Raw genomic sequence first — 19,160 nt, 5'->3', positions numbered from 1 at the left:
TCCTACTGTATAGCACAGAGAACTGTATGAAATATCCTATGATAAACCATAATATTTTTTAAAAAGAATGTATATATAACAGAATCAGTTTGCTGTACAGCAATAATTAACACAACACTGTAAATCAACTATACTTCAATAAAAAAGGAGTAAACAAGTCCCTCTACTTCTGAGGAACTTCACCTCAAGGGCAGACACCTGGGTCCATTAAACAACAACAACCCAGAGCTGGTAGGACGTTGCCCTCAACCCTCTAGAAGTCAATAACACCCTGTTGAACCAATGAATGAATAACACCCACACAAATTTTAATACCCTTCAAGGTAAATAGGTGCTAGGTTTAAATGGTTTCTTTTCCTAAGTTTTAGAAGCAAGAGACCTGTCTTCTAAAAGGAGGAGCTTTGTCACTACCTAGTAATGACTTTAAGCAAGTCATTTTTCCTCCTGGGGAAACTCAGTGAGTTCCTCATGAATGAACATGTTCTCTGACTTCAAACTTCAAGTCTTGCAGTCAAAAAAATGAATGGGTAGCATATCTTAAACTATTATTTAAAAGAATAGTGTAGCCACTGTGGAAATCAGTATGGTGGTTCCTCAAAAAGTCAAACATAGGATTACCGTATGATCCAATGATTCCACATATAGGTATGTACCCAAAAGAATTAAAAGAAGGTACACAGCAGATACTTGTACACCAATGTTCATAGCAGCATTATTCACTATAGCCAAAAGATAAAAACAACCCAAATGTCTTGGACAGGTGAATGGATCAATTAATGTGATATATGCATAGAGTGGAATATTATTCAGCATTAAAAAGGAATGAAATTCTGATACACACTACAACCTTGATGAGCCTTGAAGACATTATGCTAAGTGAAATAAGCCAGCCACAAAAGGACAAATATTGTATGATTCCATTTACATGAGGTACCTAGAGTAGTCAAATCCATGGAGACAGAAAGTAGAGTAGAGGTTAGCAGAGGCTGGGAGAGGGGGTAATGGGGAATTACTGTTCAATGCTAAGATTCTGCACCCAACTCCAGCCTGTCCAGGTTTTCTCCACCTGAACTGACAAGCAATTCTCATAACACCTGCTGGGTGTCCTACAATTCAACTTAATTCTGACATTATCTACCTGGAGATAGCGTCAGATCCCACAGGGTAAGGACTCACCCTACAATTCTGCCCCCACTTCAGACACTAGTCTCAAGTCCAGGTTGTCACCTGTGCTTCTGACCAACCAGCTATAGATCAGAGACTCCAATGACCCCCCCTCTCCTTGGATTTGATTAATGTGCTAGAGCAGCTCACAGAACTCGGAGAAACATTTTACTTCCTAGATGACCAGTTTATTATAAAAAGATATAACTCAGGAACAGCCAGACAGAAGAGAAGCATAGGGCAAGGTATGGGGAAGGGTGCAGACTTTCCAAGCCCTCTCTGAACCTTCCAATCTTCCCAAATCGCCACGTGTTCACCAACCCAGAAGCTCTCCCAACCCTGTCCTTTTGGGTATTTAAGGAGGCGTCATTTATAGGCATGATTGATTAAATCATTGGCCATTGACAATTGAGTCAACTTCCAGCCCTTCTCCTCTAACGTGGACATCAGGGGATGTGGGACTGGAAGTTCCAATCCTCTAATCATCTGGTTCGTTCCCCTGGCAACCAGCCCCCATAGGTGCATCCAAAAGTCACCTTATAAACATAACAAAAGACATCTTTAAAGTTCACTTCACTTAGGAAATTCCTTGGGTTTTTGGTGCTTTGAGCCAGAAACCGGAGGATGACCATATATATATTTATAAAAAAATCACAATATGAAAAACGGGTACAGAGTTTCAGTTTGCCATGATGAAAAAGTTCTGGAAATGGATAGTGGTATGGTGGCACAGCATTGTGGATGTACTTAATGGCACTAAATTGCACACTTAAAAATGCTTAAGAGGAGCGCTGAGCAGCCCCACCGCCGCCGCCGGCCTAGTTACCATCACATCCCGGGAGGAGCCGCAGCTGCCGCAGCCGGCCCCAGTCACCATCACCGCAAACATGAGCAGCGAGTCCGAGACCCAGCAGCCGCCTGCCGCCCTCGCCCTCAGCGCTGCCAACACCAAGCCCGGCACGACGGGCAGCGGCGCAGGGAGCGGCGGCCCGGGTGGCCTCACATCGGAGGCGCCTGCCGGCGGGGACAAGAAGGTCATCTCAACGAAGGTTTTGGGAACAGTAAAATGGTTCAATGTAAGAAACGGATATGGTTTCATTAACAGGAATGACACCAAGGAAGATGTATTTGTACACCAGACTGCCATAAAGAAGAAGAACCCCAGGAAGTACCTTCGCAGTGTAGGAGATGGAGAGACTGTGGAGTTTGATGTTGTTGAAGGAGAAGAGGGTGCGGAGGCAGCAAATGTTACAGGCCCTGGTGGAGTTCCAGTACAAGGCAGTAAATACGCAGCAGACCGTAACCATTATAGACGCTATCCACGTCGCAGGGGTCCTCCACGCAATTACCAGCAGAATTACCAGAATAGTGAGAGTGGGGAAAAGAATGAGGGATCGGAGAGTGCTCCTGAAGGCCAGGCCCAACAGCGCCGGCCCTACCGCAGGCGAAGGTTCCCACCTTACTACATGCGGAGACCCTATGGGCGTCGACCACAGTATTCCAACCCTCCTGTGCAGGGAGAAGTGATGGAGGGTGCTGACAACCAGGGTGCAGGAGAACAAGGTAGACAAGTGAGACAGAATATGTATCGGGGTTATAGACCACGATTCCACAGGGGCCCTCCTCGCCAAAGACAGCCCAGAGAGGACGGCAATGAAGAAGATAAGGAAAATCAAGGAGATGAGACCCAAGGTCAGCAGCCACCTCAACGTCGGTACCGCCGCAACTTCAATTACCGACGCAGACGCCCAGAAAACCCTAAACCACAAGATGGCAAAGAGACAAAAGCAGCCGATCCACCAGCTGAGAATTCGTCTGCTCCCCAGGCTGAGCAGGGCGGGGCTGAGTAAATGCCGGCTTACCATCTCTACCATCATCCGGTTTAGTCATCCAGCAAGAAGAAATGAATACGAAATTCCAGCAATAAGAAATGAACAAAAGATTGGAGCTGAAGACCTTAAGTGCTTGCTTTTTGCCTGTTGACCAGATAACTAGAACGATCTGCATTATCTATGCAGCATATGGGGTTTTTATTATTTTTACCTAAAGACGTCTCTTTTTGGTAATGACAAACGTGTTTAAAAAAAAAAAAAAAAAGCCTGGTTTTTCTCAATACACCTTTAAAGGTTTTTAAATTGTTTCATATCTGGTCAAGTTGAGATTTTTAAGAACCTCATTTTTAATTTGTAATAAAAGTTTACAGCTTGATTTTTTCAAAAAAGTCAACAAACTGCAAGCACCTGTTAATAAAGGTCTTAAAAAAAATGCTTAAGATGATAAAATTTGTTATGTGTATTTTACTACAAGAAAACCCAAACCAAACCAGAAACACGCTGTTGGCCATGGGCAACCACGTGGAGGTGCCTGTCAGGCTGCTGCAGATGAAGGAAGGGCCTCTTAGGCTGAAGCCCTGCCTTCACACTAGGATGGTTAACATTCCCAGGGGCCCCGCTTTTCTTTGTCTAAAGCACAGTTCAGTAGCTGGCGACCGAGTGGAGGGGACAAAGGGGGAGAGGTGAACACAGTTCAAAATTAGAAAGAAGTAAACCGCACGAAAGGAAAAAGTCTTCGGATGCGTCTGCCCCGCAACTCCGCAGAGGGAAAGCGCACCCTCCTCCCGCCCTCGGGCTGTCCTGACCTTGCCCTGGTGCCTCAGGTGCACCAGCCCCGCCAAAGTTTGATGGGCTGCCATAGAAACGGGCTGCCAGGGCTGCCATAGAAACCCCACATCCGCCAGGACGAAGGTGGGACAGCTGAGCCTTGCTGCGCGATGGGACGGCAGCGAGCTGCACTCGATCGCCGCCTGGCGGCAGATTGGCCTCGCGCACAGCCTGATGGAGACGGTGTTGGCCAGGGGTCACCAGTCCGGCGGGAGAGAGAGCGCACCTGACGAAACTGCGCATCCGGACTAGGGGAAGCTGCAGCTATTGTCCTTTGTGTTGGGAAGGAAGAAAAGGTGTGCCAGGCAGCCGTAACCCAGATTTTATTAACCAGAATGTTTCATTTCAAAATTATCTTTAAATTTAAGAGGGAAAAAAATACGGAATTCTACCTTTAGCTGGACTAAAGTAACTTCCATGCAATTTATTCCAAAAGAGAACATCAGTATTTATATACACTAATTGTTTAATTTAAAAAATTTCAATAATACAAATGAATCTATATACAAAACAGAAATAGACTCACAGATATAGAAAACAAACTTACGGTTACCAAAGTGGAAAAGGGGGGAGAGGGATAAATTAGGAGTATGGGCTTAACAGACACAAACTACTATACATAAAATAGATAAGCAACAAGGTTTTACTGCATAGCACAGGGAACTATATGCAACATCTTGTAATAACCTATAGTGGAAAATAATCTGAAATATATATATATATGTATAACTGAATCACTTTGCTCTACACCTGAAACTAATACAATATTGTAAATCAACTATATTTCAATTAAAACAATTTTTTTCATCGTGTTCAGTAGATTTTTTAACTGCTCAGCTCCAAAGGCAGAAGCTGAAGTGGTGCTTTTGACAGAAAAAACTGAATGAGAAGTGCCACTGCACCCTTTCATCTGCATCAGAGCTGAAGGACAAATGATTTCTTAGGTCACTTAAAATGGAAAGGTTGATGACCAGATACGGTGTGGGCTGTAACTAAGAGCAGTGAAAGGAGGCAGTCTTGGCTAGGATGCAGTGCTCCTCGTGATATTTTGCGTTTCACAAATGTAGCAAGTTTTTAGAAAGTCCAATATCCATATATGTAACCTAGTTTTCTTCTACGATCACAGGAAAGAAACAGCAAAGAATGTGTTTACCTTGTTTAGCTAGGATGCTCCCCGAGTTTCTTTTGTATGACCTTGTATATTGACCAGATATGTGAAAGAAATTTAGTCTGGTATTATTAAAGGGTGAAATCTACAATCTCCATCAATTACATCTCTACTTCCCCTGTTAGATCTTTAAATTATTTACCCTATCTTCCTCCAACAAAAACTTACTGAGCCCTTGTTATGTGCGGTGTTATAAATAAAGGACTACATCTACTTTCAAGAAGAAACCTACCTTTCTTAGCCCGGAGATAGATGCTAGTCATAAGTCATGGATGGAAGATGGCAAACCCATGAGGCTGATTCTAACTCTTGACCCAGAAGGACATTTTCATAGCCTAAGACTGTCAGTGATGCCTAAATTTAGAAAGAAGAAGTGTACACGGTACCAACATCAGGCAGGGGAAAGATAAGCTGCCTATGAAAACGCATAGGTCTCCGCCCACATAACTGAGGATAAGGAGGAACAGGAGAAGGAGGAGGAGGAGAGTATTAGTCAACTCGAGAAGCAGGATAACCGGGTGGCTGGAGCAAGTTCCGTGTCTGCCTGCTGGGGATCTACCTTGAGTGATGTTGGGAAAGTTACTAATATCTCTGTGTCAACACTTCCGCAATCTGAAAGAGGGAAGTAGCACCTTTTTCACAGGGCTGTTGGAAGGATTAAATATAGTAAATGTCAAGTGTGTCAAAACCTTAATAATCACGTATTTCTGCTCACTGAATGGTAGGCACTGCTTCCTTGTGTTTGATATACATGAAAGCAAAGAGACGTTTTTGTTCTGAAGCTGGCTTTCTTGACAATATTAACAAACTGTTCACAACAGAAGTAAAAATATAGGCAATAAATAACTAGAAGATTGTAAAGAATTGCTTAAAAGATTTAATGTAACAAGTAAAAGAGTATAAATCAAAAATTACTTGATTTAAGATTAGGGTAGAGGGTTAACTATAGCTCCACAGTCGTTTGTTTTAAAGTATCACATATTAAGTATGTGACACTAATTCCTTCAAGTGGATATAATTTGTAACTTTATTAAATTCACACTAACTTATACTGTTAAATTATCTTTGACCTAAAATAAGTTATGCTGTAGGTAAGTGAAACTGCCAACAAAAATCTGAAAATAGGGCCTATATATTGATATATAGTTGATTGTATTTGTTTAAGCCAGTTAAGCACCTGTAAAAGAGGTACGTGTACCCAAGCTTCATAGCTTTTGGGGGAGGGGGGCTGTTAATGATTTGATTAACATCAAGATACTATTGGGGCTTCCCTGGTGGCGCAGTGGTTGAGAATCTGCCTGCTAATGCAGGGGACACGGGTTCGAGCCCTGGTCTGGAAGGATCCCACGTGCCACAGAGCAACTGGGCCCGTGAGCCACAACTACTGAGCCTGCACATCTGGAGCCTGTGCTCCGCAACAAGAGAGGCGGCGATAGTGAGAGGCCCCCGCACCGCGATGAAGAGTGGCCCCCATTTGCCGCAACTGGAGAAAGCCCTCGCACGGAAGCGAAGACCCAACACAGCAAAAAATAAATATAAAGAAAAAAGATACTATTAACCTCTTGCATTAAAATTAGTACAGGAAATTAGTGTGTCCAGGGCAAGGGCTCTTAACCTTTCTTCATGTTCCATGGATCTCTTTGGCAGCCTGGTTAAACCCCTTCTCAGACTAATGTTTTTTAGTAACTAAAATAATATTAACACTGGATTTACAATATTGACTCTGCATTATAAGTGTCAATGAAAAAACTAATCAACAGTCTAAGAAAGAAATGGAAAATCTCATTCAAGTCAAACTGAGGATTATAACCCAGGAGACAGTCTCTCAGAGAGCTCTGAGAACTGTTCTAAAGAGTTAAGAGGGGAGGTCAGTATATATGTGATTCTGGGGAAGCCGGTATGTGCAATCAAGCACACAGCTTGGTAGAAGTTTGTTGCTAGTCACGAGGAACAGATATCTTAGTTAATGGTTTTAGTGTTTTTCTAAGTATGGGAAGATGTAAGAATCCAGGTTCATAAAATTTTTTCTTCTGAAAATATCTAACTCTCTGAAGGCCAGTTCTGTTTCCCAGAGCACAGAGTGCCTTACCCTGATCTTCACCCTTAATTCCTTTTAGGGTGTACTGTAGGTCAGGGACTGCAGTGGCTAATGAAATGATTCTTGTAGAACTGGATGGTGGGCAACATTCTTTGTTTTCCAATCCCTTCCCTTAATAGTCTTAATTTCAGCCAAGGTCTGGGAGGCATTTCGTGACCAGTTTGTCCCAAGGCGCTAGGAATGCTCATCCTCAGGTTAGGCAAGGATTTCCTTGGTAGGCCACTCAGTGTGTTGTTACTAAACTAGGCCCTGTTAACCATAGGCAAAAGCTTCTGTACCACCTGTTTTATTAGTCTGTTATGGTCCAGGACATGGTCCCCTCTTGTTGCTTCTTCCCATATCTACAGTTACACTATTACAATCATTGATCTTCCGGAACTGTACATTTGGCCAATCATTTCAAGTCGCATAATCATCATTAATTTTATCTGAGGCTCATCACACATTTGGTAATGCAAGAAACAATAATCTTGTAAAAGAGGCAGAATATTTACTAACATAGCCAGTAACATTAATAGGTCTTATGTAAGTATTTAAGCTAAGAACTTCCATTAGGTGCGGCCCAGAATCTCCCCAGGTCCTCTGACCAGTCTGTTCTGCACCAATCCCTATCTTTAAGGGAAATGATATATTGGCATTGTACATAAAGTTCATTAAAGATGTCTGCCCATACAAGGCCAGTGGTGAGTCACCGTGACCTCTTACAGGACTGAGAAAGGAATGATATCTTCTAAGGAGTTACAACATGGCTGGTGCCAGAAGGAGAAAAATTGATCTTTATGGTTGAGCAGGTATTTCTGCCACTGGAGAGGTCTCGTTAACACATAATGCAGATGCACAGTGCACACTAGAGGGGAGCGAGGAAGCCCAGATGGAGAGAGAAAATATTTACATTTAAATTTTTCTTGTCTTGCCTTAAAATATGAATTTTTATTTAATCATAAGTGAGAAAGTAAAATTAGCTTGGACTGTAAAAATCTGCCCTGCCATCCAGGAGCCTGGAATAAAAGGCTGATAAAATCAGTTGCAAAATTAACATACCCCAAACAGAGCTGTAAAGTGTCATAACCACCTCCTGCTTTCTGACTCACTGAGAAAATTTGTTCTCTAAAGTTAAAGACTTAGAGAGTTTTTGCTGTTGGAAATTACATCAGTAAGAATGAAATATCCCGCCTTTACCTGGAGATTCTCAGCCCCTTGACACAGAGAAACAGCTTCAAATTACAACCTTTACAACCCAGGTGCAGAGCTCCCAATAAGGGGTTTCTAGACACAAAAATTCCATCTCTATTTAAACTTCGTAGTATCTCAGGAAATAGGACCCCAGGTCCACTTTGTCATCTAAGCTGCACATTGACTCTGTGTGTTGACACACAGCCTTGCTTTGAGCCTACCAAAATACTGCTCACTTAAATTTCACTTAAACTCCACCCTACCTCAGAATCCTATAACTCTATCTTTTCCTTTGCTTGGGGAGATGCCACGCAGTTCCTCTGTGCGCAACCTCTCACGATGCAATGGTTAATAAACCTGATTTTACTAGACTACAGTATTGTGCCCCTATTGTGGTCTTAGGCTAATTGGAAAAGCCTGCAAAATAAACCAACTGGATTAAAATTCAGTCTATTTGTTGGGTCCTCAAAGTTTAAAAACGTCAGACTAGAGAGAAGTAGCAAGTATGATGAGGGATCAGGCAACAATAGTCTGGAAGCATCCTTAGCCTGGGGTGCTAGGGTCATAGCCAAGAAGAACAGAAGGCAGAACCAGAGCAGAGCAGATGGGAGCTACCGAGAGACTGAGTCAGGGCTAATATGAGGAAACGCTTTGTTAACCATTAGAGCTCCTTGCACACAGAGTGGAGAGACTGCACACCTAAGAGGGGAGATCCCCACCACTAACCAAGGTGGATCTGAAGCTTGGTTTTGTAGCTCTGGGAAATCCTGAGCAGGATAGAAAGTTCCACTGTGGCCCTCTAGTGTCTGGTCTCCTTATTTGTAAAATCTATAATGTTTCTTCCGAGAGCTGCTTCTTTTAGCTTTAAGCCATGCTCAAGTGTGGGCCCACTCAGAATCCTGCAGGTGCCCTTCAGATCAAGCAGTACCTGTCCGCTGTCACCGCTAGGATGAGGTTCCCTCTCATCTTGGGCGGGTCTTTGGAGAAGCCAGCTTAGGTTTGGTGATTTTGAACTGGGTGGTGGTATACGGAGGAGGACTAGGGTTGGAGCCATGTAAATGATTGGGTAAGTGAGGGTTAAAATGAAGCCCTGCCTGAACCTCCCCAGAATCCCCAACCTGCTGCAGCAAGTGGGCAAAGGCGTGTGTGCGTAGAGGGGAACAATTCTCATCGACCCTCAGAAGGCCTGGCAGGCGTGGGGAAGCCAATGACGCTCCCACCCCTCACCGTGTCCTCACCCACGACCCCCCGCCCACCGGCTCACAACAGTCCCCTCCGCCCATTGCAGTCACCCTGCTCATTCCAACATACTTACAAATACTATGCTGGTTCACTCATGTTGTGGGTGACGTGAAAGCGTTGGAAAGCCCTGGTCTGAGTCCTGCAGGCCGCCCTCTTGTGAAACGAGTGACTGTAAGTGACCATAAGTGACTATAAATGATTGTAAGTGTCTTTAATGCACTATTTATTTACTTATTTTTGGCCGCATTAGGTCTTCGTTGCTGCGCGCAGGCTTTCTCTTGTTGCAGCGAGAGGGGCTTCTCATTGTGGTGGCTTCTCTTGTTGCGGAGCACCGGCTCTAGGCACGCGGGCTTCAGTAGTTGTGGCATGTGGGCTCAGTAGTTGTGGCGCACAGGCTTAGTTGCTCCACGGCATGTGGGATCTTCCCGGACCAGGGCTTGAACCCGCGTTCCCTGCATTGGCAGGCGGATTCTTAACCACTGCGTCACCAGGGAAGTCCCTAATGCACTATTTATAGACATACGTCAACCTCTGTCTATGAAAGCAGGGCAGGCCATGAGTGCCTCATCAGAAGCAGGGCAGCTGATCCCATTGTTTTCTTGAGGTGGTTGAAGGTCAAAAAAGACAGAGTAATTCAGAATCTCCTTCGCAACTGAAGCGGTAGATCCAACAAGGATGAACATGGTGGGGGGGGGGGGCAGGCGGGGGAGGTGGGTGGATGTGAGCTACTTGTTAGTGTGGCCACTGTCATCACAGGCTTAGTCAGGTGAGGACCAGCACTCCCCCATCATTGTCTTCCTCACTGCACTCACCTCCCCCATATATTCTCCTTCACTCAAATGTCTGTTGTCTCCTAGGCTGGGCCCTGAGGAATGAGGTAAGAGTTCGGTGCTAGAGAATCCAAAAGAGACCAAAGCTGCACTTTCTGTTTGCTTGTGGTGACTGTAGTTGGGGGGAGGTCAGCAGAAGCTCCAAAGAAGCGGTGACCTTTAAACTGAGACGTGAGGCCACAAGAACTCGGCATTAAGAGAGAAAAAGAAGGCCCACGGCCTGTCTGGGCTGCGCGGGGGAGCTGGACCAAAGCGCCTTCCGGGTCGGCCAAGTCCAGAGGCCGCCCGCGCTCGGGGCACCGGGCAGGAGAGGAGACGGGGCCGCGCGGAGACCCTGCGCCTCGCCCCTTGGTGCTCCAGGCGGCGTCGGGAGCCGAGGGGGTCACGAGTCGCCGGGCCGGGACCGAGTCGCCGGGCCGGGCGCGGCGGGCAGGGGGCGGAGCCGCCGGCGGACGGTCTCCCTCGTTCGCTTGAGGGCGTGGCTCTGCGCATGCTCGGCTCGCCGGCCCTCCGCCGTGGCTGGGCGCGGGAGGCGCCGCAAGCAGCGGGAAGTGCCTCATGGCGCAGGCGGGGAGAGTTAGTCCCGGGGCCTGGGGTCGGCGGGGCGCGGGCGCGGTTGCGGCTCCGGTCTGCGCGCCTTGGTACTGGGCCTCCGCGCTGCTCTGGCTGGCGGCGGCGGCGGCGGCGACCGGCCCCTCCCGGCGCCAGTGGCCGGTGCCCTACAAGTGAGTGCGCGGGCGCGGCATAAGTTCACTGGGCAAAGGCGGGGGGGCGGGGGGGGATTGTGTCCCGGTCGCGCAGTTGTGCGGGGGCGGCGCTCGGCGACCCTGAGGGCGCGGCGTTGAATGAAGTAGAGAGCTGCAGAGTCGCGGCTGTTTGCTGCGCGCCGCCCTGGGGTCACCTCCTCCCGGGACCCTTGAGCCAGTTACGAGGTGACCTAGACTCAGGGCTGCCCCGAATCGTGGATGAAAAAGGAGTAATGTTATTTCGTCGCGTGACTGTCGGATACAAGTCGCTGACACTTTGAATAGTTTGGGGAGACCTTCAATATCGCATTTATTACCGTGTCATGCCCTGTCATTAGTTATCTTGAGTGCATAACATTTGCACGTCCAGTGTCCAGTTTACCCAGCTTGCCTGGGTTTGCCTGGGACTTCCCGTTTTTAGCACTAGAAGTCCGGCGACCCGGGAATCCCCTCGCCCCCTCGGTTGGCGACCTCGTTTGTCCACTGTCTTCAGCCTGGAGGTAGGACGCTGGTCATAAGCTGAGGACGCGGAGACTGCAGATATGCGAAGCATATTTGAGCCTTTGAACTAGAAGAGTATTTACATGGCCTAATTATCAGAGATGGCTAAGCAGAGAGAAAGAAAGAAAACATGGTGTTAACATCAGGCAATGGAAGGGCCAGCAGCTTTTGAAAATGCACAACTATTTTGGATGACAAAATGGTGAGTTGGGAGACAGGATAACCTAGGGGTCGCGAGTGAGTTCTGGGCTCCGACCACTGCGGATCAAGTCAGGCTCCACCATCACTAGCTGTGTGATCTCGGGAAAGTTGCTCAGTATCTCAGTGTCCACATGTCCTGAGTCAAAAAGTAGGAACAGTAGTTACTTCAGGTTTGTTGGGGGGATTAAATCTAGTAAATGCTAGCCAGCTATTTTCAAACCTGAATACAGTATTGGTGTATTCTGCTCACTAAATGGCTCGCAGTACTTCCTTGTTTTGCTTTATATACATGAAAAGAGAAATTTGAGTTTGAAGCTGGTTTTCTTGAAGGTGTTAATAAAATGTTCAAAAGAAGTAAAAATTTAATATTCAATAGAACAAGGAAGAGATTGGAAATTCAAAACTACTTGATTTAAGGACAAGGTATTGACTATGACTTCTTACGTTTCTTTACAAGTTTGATGTGTTAAGTACATGCGTTCATCTGCTCCCCATCACAAAATTTTAACTTTATTAAGTTCACACTTAAATCATACTTTTGAAATTACCTTTGACCTAAAATAGATTTTGCTGTGGGTAAGTGAAACCTATATGTAGTTACCCATTTGCTTAAACCAGGTAAGCACCTATAAAACAGTTAGGTATATCCAAGACTCGTAAGCTTTTAGGAGAGTTGTCAATATTTTTGTCTAAATAAAGATTTTTTTTTTTTTTTTTTTTTTTTTTGGCTGCACCGCCGGTCTTGCAGGATCTTAGTTCCCTGACCAGGGATTGAACCCAGGCCAAGGCAGTGCAAGCACCGAATCCTAACCACTAGACCACCAGGGAACTCCCTAAATCAAGATTTTAACTCTTTAAATTAGAATTGACATTTTTGTTGATGTGTTAGGATTGTAAAACAATAGATTGGGCTAGAACCTGAGGGAATCTAGGATTCTTAGAGGATAGATAGAGGCAGCTGCTTTCTCTCTTTCATCTTTCTCTCCAGTGGAAGGTGTCCTTTAATTGATCTCCCTCCCAGGCCCAGCCTCCCCAGCTGTGGCACTCTAGAGGGTGCCCTTCACATTGTCCAGACATACCTCTCGTTTTATTGCACTTCTCAGATACCGCATTTTTTACCAACTGAAGATTTGTGGCAACCTTGTGTGGTCAGATGGTAGTTAGCATTTTTTAGCAGTAAAGTATTTTTTAATTGAGGTACATACAATATGTTGCTTTTTTTAAGACATAATACTATTGCATGCTGTATAGACCATGGTGTGATGTAAACATAACTTTTAGATGCACTGGGAAACTAAAAAGCTCGGGTGACTCCCTTCCCTTTACAGCGTCATCCGACGTATTGTGGTGGTCTGGAAGTGACCCACGCTGTCTCCGAGGTGCACCTGAATTAGGGCGAAGTGACAGTCCCTGCCTCCCTCTCCTCTCACCGCTGCTGCCTTGAAGCCTGAACTCCAGTCTTCCTTACCCACTTGAGACTCTTCCAGCGTGTCATGCTTGTCTTAGAGTATTTAGTGTTTTGTTTCCTTTTCTGTACTGACTTCCTAAAGTATTTTAAAAACCTAGGCCAGGCCTTCATCTCTTCCTTTGCCTCCTTACCCCCAGCCATCCCGCGGCAGGTAAAAATGATTTCTCCCTCTTTTGCACCCTCAGGACTTTGTGTATTTCTTCGTAAGCACTCACCATGCTGCGTTTCATCACTTGTTTAATGTCTCACCAGCCCCCATCCAGAGCTGCTTGAGGGGAGGAACAGCATTTTACGTTTTGTTTCCCTCCTTTCTAGTATAGTCGTAGATCCTCAATAATATTGGTTGAAGGGGATGTTGGCTAATCCTTAAGAAAATAGAAAATATGTTCTATTTAATTATGATTATCTTTGAATAATCTTAACATATGGATTGTTTGGGAAGTTAAATATCATTTGAAAGTTATTCCTTTATTCAGTAAATATCTGTCTACTAAATAAGATGTGGAGCTATAAACATTTTCACATGTGGTCCCTGTCTTCGGAATTCTCACAATGGGAGCAGGGAACCAGGGAGCATGCAATTATCAGTGCTTTTAATGTATCATTTGCTATTAAAGACATCATTGGAGTTTGTTCACAGCATAACATATAAAATGTATATTTATACACTGTGGGCTGAGCTTTGGGTGTTTTTTCTAAAAATGTGATTGACAGTGAAATTAAAATCTGGATTCTACGATGTGCAAGAACCAAATTTCTGTAAGAATCTAAGTTGATGATTTTTTTTTCTTTGTTAGACGCTTTTCCTTCCGTCCGGAACCAGATCCTTACTGTCAAGCTAAATACACTTTCTGTCCCACTGGCTCCCCTATCCCAGTGATGAAGGATGATGATGTCATTGAAGTCTTTCGATTACAAGCCCCAGTGTGGGAATTTAAATACGGAGACCTCCTGGGACACTTGGTAAGGCTGCATCTTGATCTTATAGCTGGTTAATTAAGTGATTTGATTAAGTGGATTTGAGGGAATAATCTCTATTCAGTCACTAGTTTTAGATTATGTTTATTGGTGTTCCTCTTAGCGAATTTTAAATAAGTAGTCCAAAAACAAAATCAGGTTTTATGATCCTGACAATAATCAATGCAATTGCTTTAATCCATTTTAATATTATGAATCCAAATGCAATTCCTGTACCCAGATCCTGAAAAGAAAGAAAGGAGGAGGCCCAGAGCAAGGGGCAAGGCAGGTGGGAATCACTTCTTCACGTCCAGTTCCTATTTTGCACACTTTTCCTAGGTTAGCTCACCATTTGAGCCTCTCATCACCTGAGAGGTACACAGACTTCCTTCCTGAGTCTGGGGCATGGAGGCTTCTCGACGTGAGAATGGCAACAGGGAAGGGGAATAACTGGTCTACTCTATATGCAGTTGTGGTATCGCACTTTCTCCCATCTGGCTCCTGAACCAGTGGTTACTTCACAAATGCTTTGATACATGTATGATCTTTACACAGAAAATTATGCACGATGCCATTGGATTCAGGAGTACTTTAACTGAAAAGAACTACACAATGGAATGGTATGAACTTTTCCAGCTTGGAAACTGCACATTTCCCCATCTCCGACCTGAAATGAATGCCCCTTTCTGGTGTAATCAAGGAGCTGCCTGCTTTTTTGAAGGAATTGATGATATTCACTGGAAGGAAAATGGGACGTTAGTTCTAGTAGCAACCATATCAGGTAAGTTTCAAAAATATGGCAGCATTTGATGATTGCATCTATATCCAAAAATGACAGAAATTACTTTCATTGAGGCCTCTCAGTAATGGTCTGCTCTTCAGAGGTCAACTTATAAAATACACTTCTGGAATCACTAACCTTTGACCCAAACTATTACTCATGCAAAACTTCACCTTATTTACAGATTATCTTTTCTATTTTCATCATAAAACTAAATGATATAAAGCTGTACAATTAAATTGGACTTTCTAAATAAAATAATAGAGGTAAATCTCTATTTTAGAGGTGACCACCAGTTTGTTCTCTGTATCTGTGGGTCTGTTTTGTTTTTTCATTTGTTTTATTTTTTAGATTCTACATACCATATGAAATCATATGGTAATTTGCCTTTCTCTGTCTGACCTACTAAACATAATATCCTCTAGGTCCATCCATGTTGTCACAAATGGCAAGATTTCATTCTTTTTTATGGCTGAATAATATTCCATTGTATATACATGCCACATTTTCCTTATTCATTCATCCCTCGATGGAAACTTGGGTTATTTCCATGTCTTGGCTATTGTAAATAATGCTGCAGTAAACTTAGGGGTGCTTATATCTTTTCAAGTTAGTGTTTTCTCTTCCTTTGGATAAATGCCCAGGAGTGGAATTGCTGGATCATATGGTAGTTCTATGTTTAATTTTTTGAGGAACCTCCATACTGTTTTCCATAGTGGCTGCACCAATTTACATTCCCATCAATAGTGCACGAGGGTTCCCTTTTCTCCACACCCTCACCAACACTTGTTATTTGGTGTCTTTTTGATGATGGCCATTCTGACAGGTGTGAGGTAATATCTCATTGTGGTTTTGATTTGCAGAATTGGTGTCTTTTAAATGTAATCTGGGAATCTTTTAATTATATATCATGCTGTTTTCTATTTTTCTTCCTATTTTCTAATTGATGTGCCCCAAACCATCCAACAATATAAAAGTCCATTTCTCTTTTAGCAATGCTCAGTATGATAAATAGCTATCCTTCTTTCATTCCAGGCCAGTTCACATCTCTCCTTTCTCCATTCCCACCTACCTCATTATCTGCAAAATCTTCCTTCTGACATCAAAGTATGATCATATGAACAAGTGATCACTATTTTCTGTAGAAGAGTTTGCAATATGCTGGTACTTAAATCCTTTAAGTTATCCATCTGCCTTGTGATTAATCCTGTTTGTTGACCTTTTTTCACATTACAGAATAGGGTTTTGAAGCATTCTTATCTCTTCATTACAAGCAGTGGCTTTTCAAAGTTGAAGAACACTAAGAACAGTATCCCCAGCTCTAAGGAAACAGGATTTATATTATTTCACCATTTTAATACCATAAAATTGATAAAAGCAGCCGCTCTGTTCATTCTGTAGGGCTTAAAGTACTGATTTTATGGACTCAAGTTGGAGTAACCTAAGAAAGATTCACACACAGTGACAAAGTGAAATGTTGGGGCCATGCTGTTCTAGGCCCAGATGTGGTTGTAACCATGCAGAGTACAGTATTCTGTTAACATTTGGAGAGAGTCCTCTGGTCTGGTACAAGGTGGTAGGAGAGAGTGTTAGCCATCCTGGAGTCTGTATAATCCATGAACTTGGTCAAAAACATTTCCAGTTTAGTTGATTCACCGGAAGAATTTGTGTAGTGGGTAGAAAGGTTGTAAGCAGTAGCCACAAGTACAGGGAGCAAAGGGAGATACCAGATATTCGGGGTGAATGGGGCACGGTGCTTCCTTCTCAAGTAGCTGTTCCTCAGGCAGCCATTCATGCCTTGCTTTGCACAGAAAAGCTTCGTGCTTCACCCTCCTCAGTTCTTCTTACACTGTCTCTGCTTCATTCACTTTTTCCTCTTCCACAATTTTTCCCTTGCTTCTTTTTTCTCTTTTGCCTCTGAATCCAAGATTTGTTGAGTGGAGTAGAGAAAGAGGGCTTCGGCACATGTATAATTTAGCTTTTGACTGTAGCCTAAATGATTATAGAATCTGTATGTAAGACTTCTCTTTATACACCTATTATATCTAATGTTTAGTTCAGAAATACCTTGTGCCTTGAAAAATGGAACAGAAATTGGCTGAGCTTGGATTCCTTTTGTGAGATGCAGGTTTGGAAATTCAAAAACTGTTGTTTAATCATGTAGTCATGGCCTTGATCTGGTTAGAGCATTTTACTTAAAACTAACATGATTAGCTTTGATGTTCACATAGTGTTTTTTGTTTTTTTTGTTTGTTTTTAACTAGGAGACATATTTAACAAAATGGCAAAGTGGGTAAAACAGGACAATGAAACTGGGATTTATTATGAGACATGGACGGTCCAAGCCAGCTCAGAAAAAGGGGCAGAGACATGGTTTGAATCCTACGACTGTTCTAAATTTGTGTTAAGGACATATAAGAAGTTGGCTGAACTTGGAGCAGACTTCAAGAAGATAGAAACCAACTATACAAGAATATTTCTTTACAGTGGAGAACCTACTTACTTGGGAAATGAAACATCTGTTTTTGGGCCAGCAGGAAACAAGACTCTTGCTTTAGCCATAAAAAGATTTTATTACCCTTTCAAACCACATTTGTCAACTAAAGAGTTTCTTTTGAGTCTCTTGCAAATTTTTGATGCCGTGATTATACACAGACAGTTCTATTTGTTTTATAATTTTGAATATTGGTTTTTACCTATGAAATTCCCTTTTATTAAAATAACATATGAAGAAATCCCTTTACCTAACAGAAACAGAACACTCTCTGGTTTATAAAACCTTAATTCTACTGCTTTTTTTTTCTACCAGCACATCAGTTTTTCAGGGGGTGGTTTTACATGTGTGGATTTCTTAGACCTTTCTTCCTTGGGACAGAAAGGTAAAATACACATGGGCAGAATTGCTGCATAATAATATCTCAGGAAGTTTTTTGGAAAGAAGCTGAAAACTCTGATTGTGTTGGCCAAAGTGAACCCATTAGGTGATCTTGATTTCAATCTCCAAGGCTTTGTTAATATGGAGAATTATATCATCAGATACACAGTATCTTTGGACTCCTCAGAATGTGAAATTGTGGATATCGTGTGCCAAAACTTTAAAAATAAATACTGTCAGTGACATTGTCATGGTGGGAGGTTTTTGCAGATATGGTAGTTACACTTTCTCATTTAGGTACTTTCTGATAGTTTTGACTGACTTTCCAGCCTTTGTAACTTCTAGAGCCAGTCCTAGTAGTTTGATTTTGTTCTATTCACTTAACCTTAAAGAGTAATTTGGACACCACAGCTGGACTGGTCGTGCTTCCAGATGTGGTAAAATCAGTGATAAAGAGCACAAGTTTCTGGCTAGCATTTTAGAACTAGCCAGTAACTGGCATTTTGTGATTTAAGCAACTTATCATTTCCAAACCTTAGTTTCCTTATCTCGAAAATGATTCATCTGTCATGATTGTTGTAAAGATTGAAGCCATGTATAGTTTGGCCTAGTAAGGTCACAATAAGTGGTAACTATAACGATTAATCAAAGAACAAACTGCCATCATTGATCTTGCCTAATGTGGTTTACATGCCAACCTTTCCTGCTTTTGTAGTAATCACCTAGACTTCGAGCTGGCAGCATAGTGCTTCTGCGGTTCTTCACACATATGGAACATGGAAGTATCTGACTGCAGGTACATCATCTGGGTGAACAGGCACCCTCTAACTAACTCCTTCACTGCTTCACACAGTCCCTCCGCCGCCCACTAAAGCTGCCAGCAGTGGAAGAAGGTACACTTCCCAGAGAGAGGGCAGGTTTTTGTCAAGGATCTCCAAGTAGCCGTGCTTCCATTAGGGCCATCAAACAAGGTTTCAAGGTCCTTTAAGTGTCTGTTAACTGAACACCTTGTTTCTATTCATGGAAAAAATACCAGTCAGGAAAATGATGAGGCAGAGATCAGAGAAAACAGTCTGTATTTAATATGTAAATGTACCAATTCTATTCAGTTTCTGCCCACATTTGAGTGCTTCCTAAGAGGTTAGTACATTGAGTTCTCATAAAAAGCCTAAGCGTAGGTACTCTTTACGTGATTCAAATGAGTAAATTGAGACTTAGAAAGGTTACGTGACCTTTCCATAGCTACCCACCTAGTGGTAAATGGAGCCTCATTTTGAACCAGGTTCTGCTGACTGA

General features: G+C 43.3%; 2 protein-coding genes across 2 annotated transcripts; both read left to right on the top strand.

The window, feature by feature from the left end:
- Nucleotides 1-1,944: 1,944 nt before the first annotated feature.
- LOC309647462 (Y-box-binding protein 1) lies at nt 1,945-3,347 on the top strand. Its single transcript, XM_082434897.1, has one exon. It carries the CDS (start codon nt 2,052-2,054, stop codon nt 3,012-3,014), a length of 963 nt encoding a protein of 320 aa, XP_082291023.1. The 5' UTR covers nt 1,945-2,051; the 3' UTR covers nt 3,015-3,347.
- Nucleotides 3,348-10,821: 7,474 nt separating this feature from the next.
- Nucleotides 10,822-18,112, top strand: CLN5 (CLN5 intracellular trafficking protein). Its single transcript, XM_082434885.1, has 4 exons — nt 10,822-11,060; nt 14,049-14,214; nt 14,764-14,989; nt 17,254-18,112. The coding sequence occupies exons 1-4, from the start codon at nt 10,894-10,896 to the stop codon at nt 17,763-17,765; spliced, it is 1,071 nt and encodes a 356-aa protein (XP_082291011.1). The 5' UTR covers nt 10,822-10,893; the 3' UTR covers nt 17,766-18,112.
- The last annotated feature ends 1,048 nt before the right edge of the window (nt 18,113-19,160 follow it).

The sequence above is a fragment of the Balaenoptera physalus genome (assembly GCF_965194825.1).
Source record: "Balaenoptera physalus genome assembly, chromosome: 18".
Taxonomy (NCBI): Eukaryota; Metazoa; Chordata; class Mammalia; order Artiodactyla; family Balaenopteridae; genus Balaenoptera; species Balaenoptera physalus.
This window is presented reverse-complemented; position numbering and strand designations above follow the sequence as displayed.